At 36.2% G+C, this 18605-nt stretch overlaps 1 protein-coding gene across 1 annotated transcript in view; it reads left to right on the top strand.

Annotated features, from left to right (window-relative positions):
- Nucleotides 1–18605, top strand: part of LOC150102797 (anoctamin-6-like) — a 210737-nt gene that overhangs the window by 113165 nt on the left and 78967 nt on the right. Inside the window, exon 5 of the mRNA XM_090399801.1 lies at nucleotides 16778–16830. Within this exon, the coding sequence (XP_090255927.1) occupies nucleotides 16778–16830 (53 nt within the window). The remainder of the gene's footprint in view (nucleotides 1–16777; nucleotides 16831–18605) is intronic.

Genomic DNA, 18605 nt, shown 5'->3' with positions numbered 1-18605 from the left:
TTATAAAAATGGAAATAAAACTGAATGTGAAAATTAGAGGAATTTCTTTACTAAGTGTTCCAGTAAGATTTATGCATTCTCAACCTCTTATCAAGTATGCAAACATACTTGAAAAGAGGTTGAGAAAGATTGTGGAAGAAAAACTTAGTTGTCAAGATCAGATTTTCACTTTAAGAAAAATAGTTGAGAAATCATGGGAATATGACTAGGATTTGTACTTAAGTTTCCTGGATTTGGAAAAGGCATATCACAAGGTGTCCAGAGAAAAGCTTTTCAAAACACAACAATTATATGGGGTGAATGGAACATTATACGGAGCAATACATAGTCTTTATTTAAGTTTCAGTCAGCAGTTAAAATTGAAGGAAATACAGTAAGACAGTTTCATGTAAAATCAGAGGTAAGACATGAATGCACATTATCTCCACTCTTATTCATCATCTATATGGATCGCTTTATGCTAATGATGTTGTACTCCTAAACACATCTAATACAAGTCTCCAGGATTCACTAATGAAATTTAATAACAGCTGGAACAAATTGGGCATGAAAATCAGCATTTAAAAGACCAGAACTATGAAAATAGGCAGGAACGGAGAAAGCTTCAGCTGCATTCTGAATGGAGATCCTATAGAACAAGTAAAGTATTTTAGCTATTTAGGCATAGTTTTTAGTGAAGATGGCAGGTTAAATCTGGAAATAGACAACAGAATAAGCAAACCTGGTATGGTGGGGGAGCCAGCTGAATAAATTTATATAGAATAAGAGAGAGAGATTAGCCAAAACACCAAACTAGCAGTATACAAGACAGTGTTCAAACAAACCAATTTTAAGTACTGGATCTGAGATTGGGTTAAAAATAAAGTGCTTCATCAAAGACTAGAGACCACAGATATGAGTGTTCTGAGAAAAATTAGGGGAAATGAACAGATTGGCATCTATGGCAGAATCATATTAAAAATGAAGATATTAGAACGGAATGCGACATTGTTAGTATTAAAAAATTTATGAACAGACTAGCAAAATAGCTGTTTGATGCCAAGATTGTAAGAAAGGGACCCAGAGGAAAATTAAGATCTAGGTGGATTGATTCAGTTAGAAGCACAGAATGTTAGACATGTCAATATTAGAGTGCTCACAAGTAATAGATTTATTTGGAGGAAAATTGTTGATAGGAGATTAATAATAATGTCAACCTAATCATGTAGTGCTATCATTGTAACATTGTAAAAATGAGAATACCCCTTGTGGGTACATATTAGGAAACTGATGATGAGTATGATTTTAAATCATTTATCACATAAAGGTTGTATCATTCTGAAAAAGAAATTTCAGCATTAATTTTTTTTTTTATTTATTTTGTCTAATTTCCATCTCCATTGCTCAGTCTAAAGAATGATGGAGCATTGCACCCTTCAACTGGAAAAAGATCTGAGTTTGATTCTCCTTGTGAAAGTGCAATCTATATATGGCCTTCTAGTCAGTTTCTTAGAGAGATAACATGATTTTTTACTGAGATACTCAGATTTTTCGTCCTGCATACAGACATATAATAGTGTTAGTGGTTGGAGGATTAAGTGCAGGGAGGGGGGGGGGGGGTGTGGAGCAGGTTGACTTAGAGAAATTACATAATAATTATTAGCTGGCAAAGTTTTTTTTTTTTTTAATTTATTAATGAACCTTGTCAAAGAATATTTATAACCTGTTTCATAAAAATTATTGTATACCTTCAAGTCCTCACTGCTTGTCGTAAAATTAAGTTTTGCTTATTCATAATCCTCAGAAATAATTTCATAGGATGCATATACACTTTCTCTGCGCTTGTTTTTTCTTTCTAGGGGAATCTTTGCACGTCTTTTAATGGACTAAATGCTTCAGGATTATTCATATTGACGAATTTAGAGACACAAAACACACGTGTTGAAATGATTATTTTACTTGTTATTAATAAAATAACAATTGACATTTCGACACATGTATTGAGGTCATCATCAGAAAAATACATGTGTATATGAAAACAAGCTACATGCTCTTGCACTCTACAAAGGTAAATTGAATCTATTCTGTTAATTGATCTTTTACTTAGCCTGACCTCTAGTGGTAAAAAAAAAAAAAAGAAACTACAATAAACTGCTAAAGTCCTCACGTACTAAGATTTTCTGCTGGACTTGTACAGTTCAGTTTGCTATTGAATGTTAAAAAAAAAAAAAATACTTCGATTCTTCTTGTATCAAGATTTTTCTTTGGCTTGTTCTGGCTGCTATAATGGTTGCAAATGGGTCCTCCATATTCTTTGAATAGTTAGACTGTCATTTTTTTCAGGTTAGGATTGTGTTTGAGCATTTCACATGCTTCTTTAAATTTCCTCTAGAACCAGGTTTTGGTGTGGTGTAGGGACATGGTACCTTTCCAATCAATTCTGTGGTATGTCTGGAGTGCGTGGTCTGAAAGGCTGGTTTTTCCAAAATGAAGGTATTTAATGTGTCGTTTGTGTTCGTCCTTCCTAATTGGGATGGTTTGCCCTGTTTCCCTCATGTAGGGTAGGTTATATGTGCATTGTATTTTGTAAACCCCTGGGTGAGCTAGGTGTGGAAGAGTCTTGATTTTGTCGGGTATTTGAAGGTGGTTTTGATGTTGTATTTGTATAGTGTTCTGCCTATTTTTTCCAAAATGCCTCTAACATAAGGTATGGCAATGGATTTCTTGAAATCTTTTTTGTTTTTAGTGGTGTCTCTGTGGAGGATCTTGTGAATAGTTTTTTACTGTATCCATTTCTTATAAATGCATGGTTGATGATCTCATATTCCTGGTTTAGAGTTTGCTCATTTGAACAAATAGTTTGAGCTCTGTGTTTTAGGTGGTAAGAATTTTTGTGTATGTACTGGCCTGTGTGTGTGTGTAGGTTTGCGGTAGACAGAGAAGGAGAGACAGTTTGAGGGAAGATGTGTGACGAGTCTTTTTTTTTTTTTTTTAACATTCAATAGCAACCTGAACTGTACAAGTCCAGAAGAAAATCTTAGTACGGTAGGACTTTAGCAGGATTTATTGTAGTTTTTTTTTTTTACCACTAGAGGTCAGGCTAAGTAAAAGATCAGTTAATAGCATAGATTCAATTTATCTTTGTAGAGTGCAAGAGCATGTAGTTATTTTCATATACACATGTATTTTTCTGATGATGACCTCAATATAGGGGTCGAAATGTCAATTGTTATTTTTTTAATAATAAGTAAAATAATCATTTCAACCCGAGTGTTTTTGGTCCCTAAATATGAATGCTGATTGTAATATTAAAAGAAAGAGCTTCAGGAGGATAATTGCAGGAAGAGGTACAGAAAACCACTTCTAGGTTTATACTTGAAAAATTGCTATGTTCTGCATATATTTCATCCTATTTAGCCAGTAGGGTGGTTAAGTTATTTAGCCCAAAATCTCAATTGTATTACCTCTGAAATTTCTTTGAAAATTCTATCCATTTTCTATAGCATCAGACTGTTCAGATCTTCCCAGGCCATTATGTAATTACTCCTTATCACCCAGTCCACCTTGCCTTCATCATCAGGAGAACATAGAATATCTCACTCGAGTCTTTTTCCTAGAATAGCTAATAAATAAATTGAACAGTAATTATTTAAAATAAAGAGCCAGTTTCAAGGACCTACTCATCATTCTCTTCTCAATAACTGCTTTCAATATCATTATCACTTTTCAGACGGCTTTTAAAATAAGCAATATCCACATCTTTGAAAGAGTTTGAAATCAAGTGGGATTTAGTACCACAGAATCTAATTAACATAACTGTGTTGTGTGATAATACTAATGTGAAAACACAGGAACACGTGCATACGCACAAAGTTGTTGGTAAGAGAGACAAAAGCTATTTTAAAATTGTATGAGGGGGAAAAAAAAGAAGAAAGACTTGTATTACAAGAAAAGCTTTTTTATTATTGTTATTATTGTGGGAGATTCATTCAACTGCCAGTTCTCCATGTAAAAAATCTACTCCTTACATCCCTCTTCACCACATTCTTACATAACTTCTAGGGATGTCCTCTGGTTTTACCCCTCTTGCCTTCTACTCTTTTTTATAATCCCATGATGTGAAACTGATACCTTCCTCTCACAAACTTAAATGTCTTTATTATATATCACCTCTTTTCCTCCTATCCACCTAACTCTGCAGTCCACATTTCTTCAGCTTCGCTCCATAGCCAGCATATCCATCTAACTAATATACTCTCTATTCCCATCCTCTGCAGCTGTACACCAACTTATCATGTGGCAAAGTCCAAGAATATCACTGTGTGATTCTCCGTTATCTAACACACTCGCTACTCTATCATAAAATGCAAGTAAATTGCTAAAACAGGACCTACCCTTTACAAATCCATGCTTACCATCATAAAGAGTACTATATCCATCAACCACCAACCTGTATTCTACTCCTAATCTATCTCTCCAACACTTGAACCACAACTGCAGTTATACAAACTGGTCTATAAATGAAAACTTCTGTCCTCAAACCATGCTTGTGGAGTGGTACTATTTTGCCTCCTTTCCACACCTTAGCAACCATACCTACTGCAAGACTTAATATTCATTTAATATCCAAGTTATCATTTAATAACCAAGTCAAGGTTAGCTAACTGTTTGCACTTTCCTTAGGAATAACTGGTGATATGTCATTCATTCCTATGGCCTTATTAACATTTAACCCAATCAACACCTGATACACCTCAGATTCTTTCACTTTTAATTCTCCTAATACTTGCCTTCCTTCTATATATTGCATCACATCATTTACATCAGTATGAAATAAACTGATAAAATTCCTGTTCAATAATTCCACTATATTATGTTGAATTTTTTCTTGACAATTATTCATAAGACTATTACACTTTTTTTATGTATAATCTTTGTCAAGTAGCTTTATTTTATCCCCCTACATGTTTCGCCAATTTTTTCTATTGGCATCCTCAGGGAATACTTCATTTTAGCTTACAAGTTTGTATTCCCTGAGGATGCCAATAGAAAAAATTGGCATCACATGTAGGAGGATAAAATAAAGCTACTTGACAAAGATTATATATAAAAAAGTGTAATAGTCTTAATTCCACTATATCTTTTGCATCTGTTATTTTGCTGCAATGACTGTCCACTACTGTCAACCTGCCATAATTATTATTTCCTTTGAGTTAACCTTGGCCTGACCAGCCAATCTCCTCTCATACTGCACCTTTTCTTTCTTTACCAAGCTCATCACCTTCCTAGCCTGCACTTTATAATCCTCATGGAATTACCACCAACTGTCTTGTACCTCCTCCATAACATTTCCAGCACAGCTTGGTTGATTTCACTCCTACTCTATTTACTCGCTTAACCCTTGGTTATTCAGTTATGCACTATGTTGGAGGCTTAATGGATTGTATACAGCACTCAGAAAGAATTAAAACAGAATTTAATACTTCCTATATTTCATCTCAGTCACTGAGATATCTTCACGGATTACAAAAAAAGTGAATGTAACATATACATGCACAAATACCACACAATACTAAGCCAACCATGTGGATGACACTAAAGACTTGATGTCACCAACATCCTCACCCAGTCTTCTCCTCCAAAAAGTAATTTATCGTCCAGCCAATGCACTGCTCTCAGGAAATTACAGAAAGACAAAAGTATCATCATCACCAGAGCGGATAAGTGTAATGCCACAGTCATCTTTTAAGCCACAGAATACAACTGAAAAATGGAGATTATCCTCTGAGATCGCTATACCTATATCCCACTAGAACATGATCCCACAAAAACACAAGTTCAAAAATTAAAAAACTTACTTAAAAAAGTATCTTCCTGACCTCCTGACATCACGAAAAAACTCAAACCTTTCTGTTCCTTTCCCTCCCCGAATATACGGTTTACCAAAAATCCACAAACCCAATTCCCCACTAAGACCTATAGTAGATGCCGCTAACGCACCTTGCTACAAACTGTCAAAACAGCGCTGGCTAACTCTCTGACCTCCCCCCCAATTGGACTTTCCACATCTACATAAAAAACTCTACCCATTTTAAAGCTCTAATAGAAAATCTAACCTTAAATAACATAGACATATTGGTAAGCTTTGACATCTCCTCACTGTTTACCAATATTCCCTTAATTGATACCTTAACACTCTTAGAAAACGTTTTTCCTTCTGCCATCTTAGATCCCTTTTCCATCAGTTCTGGTCATTTTTCTTGGAAGAATAAAATCTACAAGCAGATAGAGGGAACTGCCATGGGTTTCCCCCCTGCCCTCTTGCCAATTTTTATATGGAAAATTTTGAAAAAATGAGCCATATACTCAGCCCTTCTAAAACTTTCTATCTGGCTAAGATATGTAGATGATGTGTTCTCTATTTGGCCTCATGGCCCAAACATATTAGACTCCTTCCTCAGTTAATTCAACAGCCTACATCCAAGAATCCAGTTTACTATGGAAAAGGAAAAGAACAATAGTTTACCCTTCCTAGACACCTTAGTTACATGCCTTCCTATTGGTACACTTTCCTTCACTGTATATAGAAAACTTACACACACAGGCAGATACATTCACAAACTCTCCCACCACCACCACCCCTCTCAACAATATAGCATTATTAAAACTAACCAAGAGAGCCCACAGTCTTTGTTCCAGTGGAACTGCCCTTGCAACTGAGCTCGACCACATACACAACACCTTCCTCTCCGATGACTACAGCTATCACAGTATTAAAAAAATACTCAGTTCCTCCCCAATTCCCTGGCCATCTCTTCAGAAAGAGTTTAGAAATGCCATCACCATACCCTACATCTGTGGCACATTGAAAAAAAAATAGCCAAGATTTTTAAAAAATATAACCTACACACAGCATTTAAGCCCCACCACAAACTGGCTACCCTTATCCGGTCTACAAAAGATCAGCTCCCTCCTCTCTCATTGCCTGGAGTTTATGAAGTGCCCTGTTCCTGTAAGCTGGCATACTATGGACAGACAGGCAGATCAGCAACCATCTGCTTAGAGGAACACAATCATACTTGAGGAAAAGGAAAAGAACAATAGTTTACCCTTCCTAGACACCTTAGTTACATGCCTTCCTATTGGTACACTTTCCTTCACTGCAATACTTTCCTACAATCGCCCATAGAGGGCGCTCCACCTAGATAGGACTTTAGTATCACCCACGTGGTTGGCTTAGTATTGTGTAGTATTTGTGTATATGTTACATTCATTTTTTTGTAATCCCTGAAGATGTCTCTGTGACTGAGACAAAATATAGGAAGTATTAAATTCTGTTTTAATCCTTTCTGAGTGCTGTATACAATCCATTAAGCCTCCAACATGATGTCCTCACAGTGTACCTAAGCCTACAAACAGTTATGCATTGCTTCTGTCAGATCCAGCTTGTGAATTTCAGTGCGCTGTCAGCATCTTTTCTGCTGAGCTCATCTACCTAACACATTGATGCTGACTACAGAGCTTCCTATAATCACCCAATTTATACTTCCACATATATCCATTTTTGGCAGTAACCTTTTCTTGTTTCACTACTTCCCAAACAAGTACTTCATTATCACTCTCACCAAGCAGCATCAGTGTCATGCCTCATTAATAACTACATCTTGTGAAGTTATCACCAAATCCAAAACACTATAAAGAATTTCAACAAACTAACTCACCTTGTTCCCATACACTATCTACTCCTTCAATCCTATATTCCTGTAATTCAAGTTTTCTATCAGGATCACCTTCTTTTTACATGCCAACCAATTTGCCTAAACATTTCACAATCAGTATTCTCTACATTTGCTGCGTATAATAGCATCCTATCAGATATACCAGCCTGTTAATATCAACCACACACCACACAAATTCAAAATCTATGTGTGCACTATTAACTTCTGTACTTTGTGGACAAAATTCCTCTGCAATCATTAACAGCACTTCCCCATCTCTTTTCACATTCCTATCCTTCCAGAAAAGTACATATCCTTCCATTTCTATTCCCAACATCACATCCTCCTCGGACAACCAAGTGTCATTTATTCCAATTATCTTTAGGTATACTGGCTCAATCAATGCAACAAGCTGAGCTCTCTTATTTCAAATGCTCCCTACATTTGTGTACAAACATAACAATCTCTGTGCCTTTTAGACTATTCCATCAACACCAAAATTCTCTATTCTGGCTGCTGTACTGCACCACTCTCTTCAGTCCGACCACTCCCATTTCCCTTATCCTGTTTTCCATTCCTACCTATCTCACCCTTACCTTTATGCTACTGCAACCACATCTTCCTTATGTCGTACAATCCTTTTAGTTGTGCTATTCTGCTTCACAAGTGGGCTCTAATCATTTACGACATTAACTTCTTGATCTTCTTAGAAAATAACAGCCTTTCTAAATGCCCAACACCAAACCTATTCAAATACAATTCATTAACTTTACACCATTCCAACTTTCCTTCAAATTCACTCCATAGATTTACAAATTGAACATCCTTTGCCTCACACAACTCAGCCACCTGACTATTCATTATCTCTGCTCTCCTTTTCAATTCGCTATTGTCATATCTGGGCAACATGCAAACACTTTTCCAACAACACTATTATTCTTTACGTGCTGCAACATCTTCAAGTCCCAGTCAACATTTTTTCCCCAACTTAAACCATTTGTGCCCACAACTGCCACTAATTTTCAAGCATATTCCTTTTTTGTAATGCATCAATTATTTGTTTCATTGTTCCACCAGTAAAGCTTGTTGTGTGCACTTTATTAGTCATCAAATCTCTAATGATAGAGTCCCCATACAATGATATACAACTGTTCTTTGATTCTTTCTTCATGATACTGACTTTCTCCTTCTCATCAGCCAATCTCTTCTTTAGATATTTAATATTCTCTTCCAGATGTTTTATTTCACTTTTCATTTCACCAACACTGGCCTATAGTCCGAACTCTTGCTCCCATTTCTAATTGCTGTAATCTCTCAAGATTTTCACATACTTTAATGCTTTCCTTCTTTTTTTTTTTTTCCCAAATACTCCACAAATCTTTCAGATTTTTTGGTGCATAAATATAGGAATTTTTGCAACACATCCACTGTTAAAAATCAAGGCAGATCTTGATCTTAGTACTTAAGCTTTGCATGCTGCCGACATGCATTTCTTTATGCATGCCATTTTCAGAAGCAGTAAGAATAAACAAGTAGCAAAACACATTATAAACAAGAAAAAAAATCACAAAAAATCAGCACAATTTGTGATAAAAAGCTGCACTATACACTGATTAACCCCCCCCCCTTTTTTTTTAGAACAGCTTAAATTTACTGTTACATTCATTTGGGAATCTAGCATCTTCCCAAATGCTTCCTTTGTAAGTATTTGTTTATTTGCAATGAGCATATAAGGTATTGTAAAATAATAAGTTTGCAGAAATGATATGACTTTTCTAGGTGCTTAAGTGAAGAGTGTAATGGGATTTGCTTGTTGACTTTACAAAAGTTTATTATCTACGTCAGAGGTCGGAAACGTTTTCAGACTCGCGGGCCACATTCAACTTTTAATTTTAATAATCGGGCTGCAAGTGTTTAATTAAGAGAAAATAGTGAGTGAAAAAAATACTTCATCAATTTTTAATATATCAATCTTAAAAAACACAGAAATATTTAAAGTACGAGATATGAAACTTATTGAAAATTTATTATCACGTTAAAAACAAAGTAATATAGTTTATGCATCACAATATGTGTATCTCCCTGCTAAATGTGCCTTTTGTGATTGTTTTCCCTTAGCCAAAATATCTATATTTACTTTATAACCTGATGTGCAAATTCGAATCGAAGCATGCAAATGTTCATCAGTCAGTCGAGAAGAAAATTTACTTTTTCTAAAACTCATGGCAGAAAATGCTTGCTCGCAAATGTGTGCACTTCCAAATGCACCATCATTTTCTTTGCGAAACTGATTAATCCTTCAAATTTTTTGCTAAGCATCGATAAAATTTTTCAACATTTTCTAACGAAAATGCGTTCTTCAATGTTTCATTCTATTCCAAAACTTCCATCTGTAGTTGGTTTGATTCATCATCAATATCGACATTAAAAGGGTTCAAAAATAATTGCATTTCGATGTAATTTTTATGAAAATCCACAAATCTTCTTGAAAATTCCGTTTGTAAATCTTCAATAATACTAACAAAAGTTTCCTTTTGTGTTTGCCATCCAATTGCAGATGCAGATTTGCAACATATATAATGATGTAGATTTTCTTCCATCATATGTTTCTTCAACATACATAGTTTGTCCTTCAAAAGCTTTTATGTCAGAAAAGAGTTAGACTAGTAATTTACCTTGGCCCTAAAGGTTCACATTAAATTCATTAAGGTAGTACATAGTACATTGTAATATCTACCATAAATGCAAGAGACATAATCCATTTTTTATCCGATAGCTGCGAGCAGTATTTTCATGTTCCCTCATGAAAATATCTATTTCTTCATGTAAATTAAAAATTGATTTTAACACATCACCTCTACTTAACCATCTAACAGCTGAGTAGTAGATAACGTCCTTACACTCTGATTCAATTTCTATCAAGAATTCTTGGAATTGGCAGTGTTTCAGACCGTTGCGTCGGATGTAATTTACAGTTGTATCACGATGTCATAACGTCTTTCATTGATAGAAATAGAATACCCCCATTTTCAATAAAGAAGTACTTGCTGTTCCATCTATCATTAAACCTTCTTGCTTCATCTGCAATTTTACGTTTTCTTGAACCCATTTTATCCTCTGAAAATACTAGTTGATGTTATCGAATTATATTAAAAGATGGACCAGGAACGCAACTGCAAAAGTGCACCAAAATCTCGGTTGTCGTCGGATGAAGTCTACTTTGTTATCTCCACTCATGATGACTTGCGCCAAGTCGCACGGCAATATCACGAAGTTTGGGTATAAAATTATTTTTAATTTATTATTCATATTATAAAATGCATAATTTAAATAATTCAACAGATGCAGTTGAATTATTTAAATTATGTTAAGGGCCAAATGGCATGTGGCTCTTAACATACAGGCCACATGCCATGTAAGTAAGGCCAACCCATGATGGGCTGCCAAAAATGCACGTTTGGGCCGCCGGTTGCCAATCCCTGATCTACGGAATTAGTCAGCATGTCTTCTTTATGTTCATATTCCTTCCCTTCTGAAAAAGTTATTCAAAAGAAACAGAAACAATATATATATATTTATTTATTTATTTTCTTTATTTATTTTTTTCCCAACACTTGTGAATTCCAGTAGCCAGAAAGCTTCTGTTGCTGAGACACATTGTGAGTCTGTTTCTTAACTGAGCAGGATGTTTGAAAATGTACACAATAATAATGTGAAAAGCTTATTATTGTCCTTTATTGCATTATTAGTCTCCTGGAAAGACATTGGTCTATTTTTCAAGCACTTTTAAAAGTTTGGCTTTAGCTGATGAAATTTGTCACAAGTTTTAGTCTTCACCTATTACAGAAGATAGCTCTTCCATAACTGCTAATAACATAGCTCTTATATTATTATTATTCCAGACCTCCATAGAGTCATAGGAGTAATTGTGGGAGGTCATTCTTAGATAGCACAAAGTCATGAGTTTCTTATGAAAGATCCCTGCTGTGTCAGTCCTGTAAATATCTCTCAACAGTTAAACTGTCTCAATAATGTAACTTCTTCATCTTCCATCCACCGAATGTTGTAGTTTGCATGTCCTCATAACTAACATTGTGGAGTCCTGATATCATTTTAGTTATCTTCCTCTGCCGTAAATTTTGTATTTACGGCAGAGGAAGATAACTCCCTTTTTCAAAGCTGCTTTCCACCCATTATTGGAGTTTAACCAACTTTTCTGATACATTAACATCCATTTCTGAAATATTAATTGGTCTGTAATTTATTACTTTTGTCTTGGAGCACCTTTATGTAATGGAAATACCTTACCCTCATTGCACTCACTTCAAAACCTTGCTTTGTCAAAGGAACTATCATTTCTCTTGTATATTTGTGTAGAACTTAGCCAACATGTTATCCAGTCCCATTGCTCTAATCATATTGATATTTTTCAATAAACTGTGCATCTCCTGTTTGTCGACCTCACTTTTCACAACAGTCTCTGTTACATCAGCAGCTACAAAATCTTAACCTAGATGATTCACCCTTGCAAAGTGATCAGTCAGCAACTCCTGATTCTTCTACTTTTGTCACCTTCCTACCATCCATAATCATTCCTGCTCTTACTGGTGAAATAATCACTTGGATGTACTTCCGCTGTTTAGCTTATTTTTTCTCATAGTTCTGATTTGGTTTTTTTTTTTTTTTATCATACTAGTCATCCTTCTTGCCTGCACCTTGCGCTGCTTATTGAATATACTGATCACCATTCCTCTATAATGATTTTCTTTTGTATTTCCTGTTTTATATCTCTGCTTATTCACTACTTAACTTCCACTTGGTTTATCCTCCTTATTGTGGGTATGCAGTCTGATACTACTTTTCTCTATTGACATTCTTTCCTTGTAGCTTCTTAAGACATAGCACTGCTACAAACTGACTCCTAAGTCTGTCTTGATTACCTTGCCAACTTTATAGTTCAACTTAAAAACTCTTTTTAGACAGAGAATTCCAGATGTTGAAAAAACTCCCAGAACAAGACTGCATGGTCAATTTCCCTGATTGGAGACAGAGCATTTACTAGGATTAAGGATACATCTGATGCTATTACCAGATCCAACACTCTCAAATTTCTTGTCCCCTATATGACATGCCATTTCAGATAATTATCCCTTATAAATTCTATTTTGACTTGCCTTGCACAGGTGGCCTCTTGTGGGAAAGGGTACTTGGAAGAAGGGGGACGACATCAGGTAACGCTGCGCCCAGTGGAGTCTAGAGGGGATAATGCTGGGTATAGAAATAGTGGCATTTTTATGCTTTATATTAATGCCAGGAGTATCCAGAATAAAGGAAAGGAAATGGTGGCAGTGATAGCATCAGCCTGGCCAGAGATTATTGGAATCACTGAGACCTGGTTGATAGAAGAGGTTATATAATAACAGGAATAGAAGTAGCAGGATACGAAGGGAAAGCGTGGTGGTGGAGTAATGCTTACGATAAGTGACGACTTTCCTCTAAGAGTAGAGGCTTTCGAAGGCAGTGACACTAATGATTTTGAAAGCATATGGTGTGAGGTAGAGATAGGCAAGACGGGATATTTGGTGAGGTATTGTTACAAACCAAGGAGCACAGAGGGTGAGGACCAGGACATGTTTAGATAGTTGAGCTTGGCAAGTGCAAAAAGAAGGATTGTTATGGAAGATTTTAACAACAGCAGTATAAATTGGGTAGAGGAAGATGCATGTAGCAATAAGGGAATGGAATTTCTAGAATTCTTGAGGGACAAATGTCTTCAGCAACATTTAATAAATAGAAGGAACAAGAGGTTCGGATTTGGTCATAGCATCAGAAGAGTTGATAATAACTGAGATGACATCTCTCCCACCAGTTGGAGAGAGTGACCATGTGGTTTTGACTTGGAAGATGAATAGACATGCAGGTATATCAAAGATAACGGAACGTGTGTGGAATTATAAGGCAGGTGATTATCTAAGTCTTAGACATCAACTTGGGGAAGTTTCATGGAGGGAGGAATTGGAAGCCCTGGATATCATTAGTGCTTGGGAAATTGTGAAGGAATATTTGTTAACAGCAATAGTAAGCTGTATTCCACAAGTGAAGAAGAAGAGGACACAATTCGGTGTAAAGTGGATGACAAACAATGTTAAACAGGAACTGCATGTGAAAAAGAGGCTATGGAAGAGATATAAGGAGACAGGTGAAGAGCAGATGCATGAAGAATATAAGACACAGGCCAAGAGAGTGACTAGTATGGTTAGGAAGGCAAAACTGGAATATGAGAAGAGATAGGCCCTAAGATCCAAAGAAACTCATAGGGAATTTTTTAGCTGAGGCAAGTAGGAGAAGAAATGATTGTGGAAGAATGACATTGTGGGATAAAAATGGAAATAGAGTGACTGATACAGAGGACACAGTAGACTTGTTGCTCGCTCAGTTAGCCTAGTGGTTTTGCGCTTCGCAACCATATGCCTGGGGAAGGAGTGTCCTAGGTTCGATTCCCGTCAACGACGTGAGGAACTCAGAGATCTTCCTCAGCCATAGTCAAGTTAGCCGGTCTTGGGCGTGGACAGCAGGGTTTTTTTCTGCCAGTTTATCTGGTGGTTTTCATCATGCAAGCATGCAAACCGGTCCGAGGACACACATGGATTACAGTCAGGAATACTGACCCAGCCATAGGTCTGATTCCGGAGCCCGGATAAAATTTGGGGGGGGGGGGGGGGGACAAGATGGTACCGTGAACTCCCGTAAAAAGGGGGAACGCTGTATCATCACGGAATTTATTTATTTAATGGACTTGTTCAATGAACACTTTATTGGTGTATTTCATCCTGGAGGAATAAATTTTAATGCTAGAGGGATAGAGCAGGTTCGAGGTTTAGAGGTACAGGAGGCAAGTGTGTTTCAGATACTGAGTACTCTGGATGTCAGTAAAGCTTTGGGACTGGATGGTATTTTACCATGAGTTTTGAGAGAATGTGCTAGGGAACTGACAGTGCCTTTAACCTGGCTTTTCAATGAAAGTCTGGCTGTGAGAAAGGTGCCCATGGAATGGAAGGAAGGTAAGATAGTGCCATTGCATAAGGGCAGAAGCAGACTGGAATGTCTAATTATAGGCCAGTTTGTGTGTCATCAGTAGTTGTTAAGATCTTGGAGAAATTAGTTAGAGACCGTATACAACACTGGGCAGATGAGGGTAATGTTATTTGTGAGAGTCAACATGGATTTGTGAAGGGGCGCTCTTGTTTTAGTAATATGTTAGCCTCTTATAATAAAGTTACAAGAGCAGTAGATGAGGGAAAGGCATATACTGCCATTTTCTTGGATTTAGTGAAGGCATTTGAAGGCACAGGGTTCTACATGATAAGCTTATATTTAAGTTGCAACACATGGGTTTGAATGTCAGGTCAGTCAACTGGATTCAGGATTGGCTGTCCGATAGGTATCAGAGAGTTGTGTATGGTGGGGAAATTTGAAGGAGGCAGAGGGTTACAAGTGGGGTCCCACAGGGCTCAGTACTGGGACCCATATTGTTTAACCTTTATATCAATGACATTGTGACTGGATTGCAGAAGGATATTCAGTTGTTTGCGGATGATGTGAAGCTGGGAAGGGTTATAAATAATAGTGCAGATGTGGTAGTTCTGCAAGAGGATTTGAATAAGCTTGACAGATGGGCAAAGGAATTGGGGTATCAGTTTAATGCAGCAAAATGTAAGGTCTTGAGGTTTGGGACACATCGATGGGATGCTGCATACTCTATTGGAGGAGCTATACTGGAGGAAGTAGGAGAGACAAGAGATCTGGTGTTGATGATTGAAATTCAGGGGACATATTGCAAAGGTGTTGAAGGTAACACAGAAGATTGCTGCAATAATGAGAAGGATGCTGACCTGCAGAGATAAAAGAGTTATCATTCTGTTGTGTAAGACCCTGATCAGACCACACTTAGACTATTGTTCTCAGATTTGGTTCCCGGAATTTGAATGGGATAAATTAACTGTGGTAAGGGTACAAAGGAGGATAACAAAGACAGTTTCAGGACTGTACAATGTTAGTTATGAGGATCGGCTGATGGAATGTGAACTGCAGAGTTCAGTGGATAGAAGAAAGAGAGGTGATATGATTGAGACTTTTAAACTGTTGAGAGGTGGTTACAGGGTTGACACTGGGAGTTCCTTCGCTTGGTTGAACAGCGGGAAGGAATGATGACAAGGGCCATCCCTGGAAGTTATGAAAGGAAACTGTGAGCAAGAGGATGAGGAGTGGTTTCTTTGCATGGAGGGCGGTTGAACCATGGAATGCATTGCCTGATAGAGTGGTGAGAGCGAGAACGGTCAATGAGTTTAAGGAGTGGTATGATAGACTTTGTGTTTCCTAGGAGGGACCTCCCGCGATGAGTGTTTTGACTCCTTGGAGGCCTAAATAATAATAATAATCTGTCAACATAGTTGAAATTTCCATTTTGTTAGCTCAGTATGCACTAATTGTGCTAATCTGCCAATTTATGTCATCCACATCATCCTGTGGACTCCCTGACCTGTAGGAGCAGCATTATATTTTGTCCTGTTGGCCTCAAGATTACACTGATGTTGGCCTCAAATAAAGTTCTTTGTCTATCATTAGAAATCCTCACTTTACATTTTATATGTGGAATTATATGATTTTAAGTCAACCAGGTCTTGCTGATGCTTATACTTTTTGTTGAAGTTGAGTTGACCAATGCCAAAAACTGCTCTCCTTGATTTCTGATACTTATGGCATTTGTTAATAAAGTAGAGACCTCTCTATAAAAAATAAATAAAAAAAAAACACTTTTTTTTTTCTTATTTAACTGATATAGCTCATAATAGAGGCTTGATTTTCAGAATTTTCCTCCTTGCTTTGGTTTAGACTCTAAACCAAATTTTGAATAATGCTGCAGTTTAATACACATTATATGCATAAACTAAACATTGACAAATTCTCTATAATATTAACATTTTTAAATTATACACTTGAAATTGTGTTTGAATACACACTTTAGTGTGCACTCAAACTTATCTGATTAATGCAGTTTTGTTTTCTTTCTAAATTTTAAGGTGCATGGCAACATATCTTAGAAGGACTAAATATTTTTGCAGTTGTCACAAATGTAAGTAAAAGAGCTCTGTAATTTTTATTTTTTTATAAAATACTTTTTTTCTTTCTTCAGTGAGAAATGGTTAACTTATAAGCATAAAATATTCTAAGAAAAGCAATGACTTTAACATATGAACCAATCAGACTGCAGAGTGAAGTAGGTATGGCACTTCACTGGAACTGAATGAAACTATTTATTGATGAAACAATTGAGCCTAGACTAGAATTATTGCCTTCTTATGAAATGCCTCGACTATGCAGGATTGCTGGCCAACCCATCTAGTGCAACTGGACTAATGAAAGCAAAGTATTTCAACAGCCATTGAGAGGTATTGGTGAAATGTGATTTCTGCCTAGTGCTCAGAATGTGCAAGTATATCAATCAACCACAGGTAGTTGACTGGGACTTTCCCTGGAAAACCACGCTGTAACTCATCTACAATGAAATGCTAGTGAATTATACTAATGATAATTCATTGTCTGTCCTGATAGAGACACGTACCTAATTATAGTTCAGTCTAGTACAAATGCTTTGGTAGAGACACCAACTTAACATGAATTTAGTTACCAGGCTATAAACTTACACATTTAATCATAGGAAATTTATGATTTACTATTAAATGGTATGCTCATTAGATGCAGTAGTAGTAGTAGTATGAGGGAGCCATAGATTTAGACATTTGTCCTACTGATGAGTAGTTGTAATAGAATCCATGTTTAGAGTAGTGCATATATAGTTAAATTTCAGTATATGCACAGAAGTGAGGTTCATTATTATTTGATTTTCTTTTCTTTATCCAATTTGGTAGCATTGTAATACTTCCCATAACTAAATGATGATCTGAGTCAATATTGACACCTCTTCCATCATTTATTATTAACTATCAAGCAGTCAGTTAGTCATTTTTGAGATCTGGCTGCTCAGGTAAATTTATGAACAATGATATGTCTGCAAAACCATTTATTATTTATAAGTTGTAAGAAGTGAAATTGATTAATCTTTTTCGATTTTAATTGAGACACTTTTTTTTCATGATTTCCCATCACAGATAGCTCTGAAATGCAATGCAAGACTTTATCTTGCATTTAAGTTGCCTGTTATTAATATTAATATAAAATCATTTGGCTCTATGTTATCTAATGTATCTTGTGACAACTTATAAAATTCTTTAAGATTACATGGTGATCAGCATTCATAGTTCCGAATTTAGGGACACGAAACACACGTGTTGAAATGATTATTTTACTTATTAATCTTTTTCTTAGCCTTACCTCTAGCGATAATTAAATAAAATAAAATAAAAGTTGAGAATAAAAAAATATATATAAAAAAAAATAATAATAATAAATGAAAAACTACAATAAACTCTGCTAAAGTCCTCATGTACTAAGATTCTTCTGGTTTGCACAGTTTCGATTGTTATACTATGATTTTCTTCAGGCCTTGTACAGTTCAAGTTGCTATAGAATGTTAAGGAAAAAAAAAAAAAAACTTCACCAAGTCTTCTTGTATTGGGATTTTTCTTTGGCTTGTTCTGGTTGCTATAAAGGTTGCAGATGGGTCCTCCACATTCTTGGAATGGTTAGGCCATCATTTTTGTTCAGATTTGGGTTATGTTTGAGCATTTCACATGTTTCTTTGAATTTCTTCTCGAACCAGGTTTTGGTGCAGTGTGGGGACTTGGTATTTTTCCAATCAATTCTGTGGTATGTTTGGAGTGCATGGTCAGAAAGGCCGGTTTTTCCAAAATGGAGGTATTTAATGTGTCATTTGTGTTCTTCCTTCCT

This window comes from Typopeltis vanoorti, chromosome 10, assembly GCF_054136105.1.
Source record: "Typopeltis vanoorti isolate ZY-2024b chromosome 10, IOZ_Tvanoo_1.0, whole genome shotgun sequence".
NCBI classification, from domain to species: domain Eukaryota; kingdom Metazoa; phylum Arthropoda; class Arachnida; order Uropygi; family Thelyphonidae; genus Typopeltis; species Typopeltis vanoorti.
This window is presented reverse-complemented; position numbering and strand designations above follow the sequence as displayed.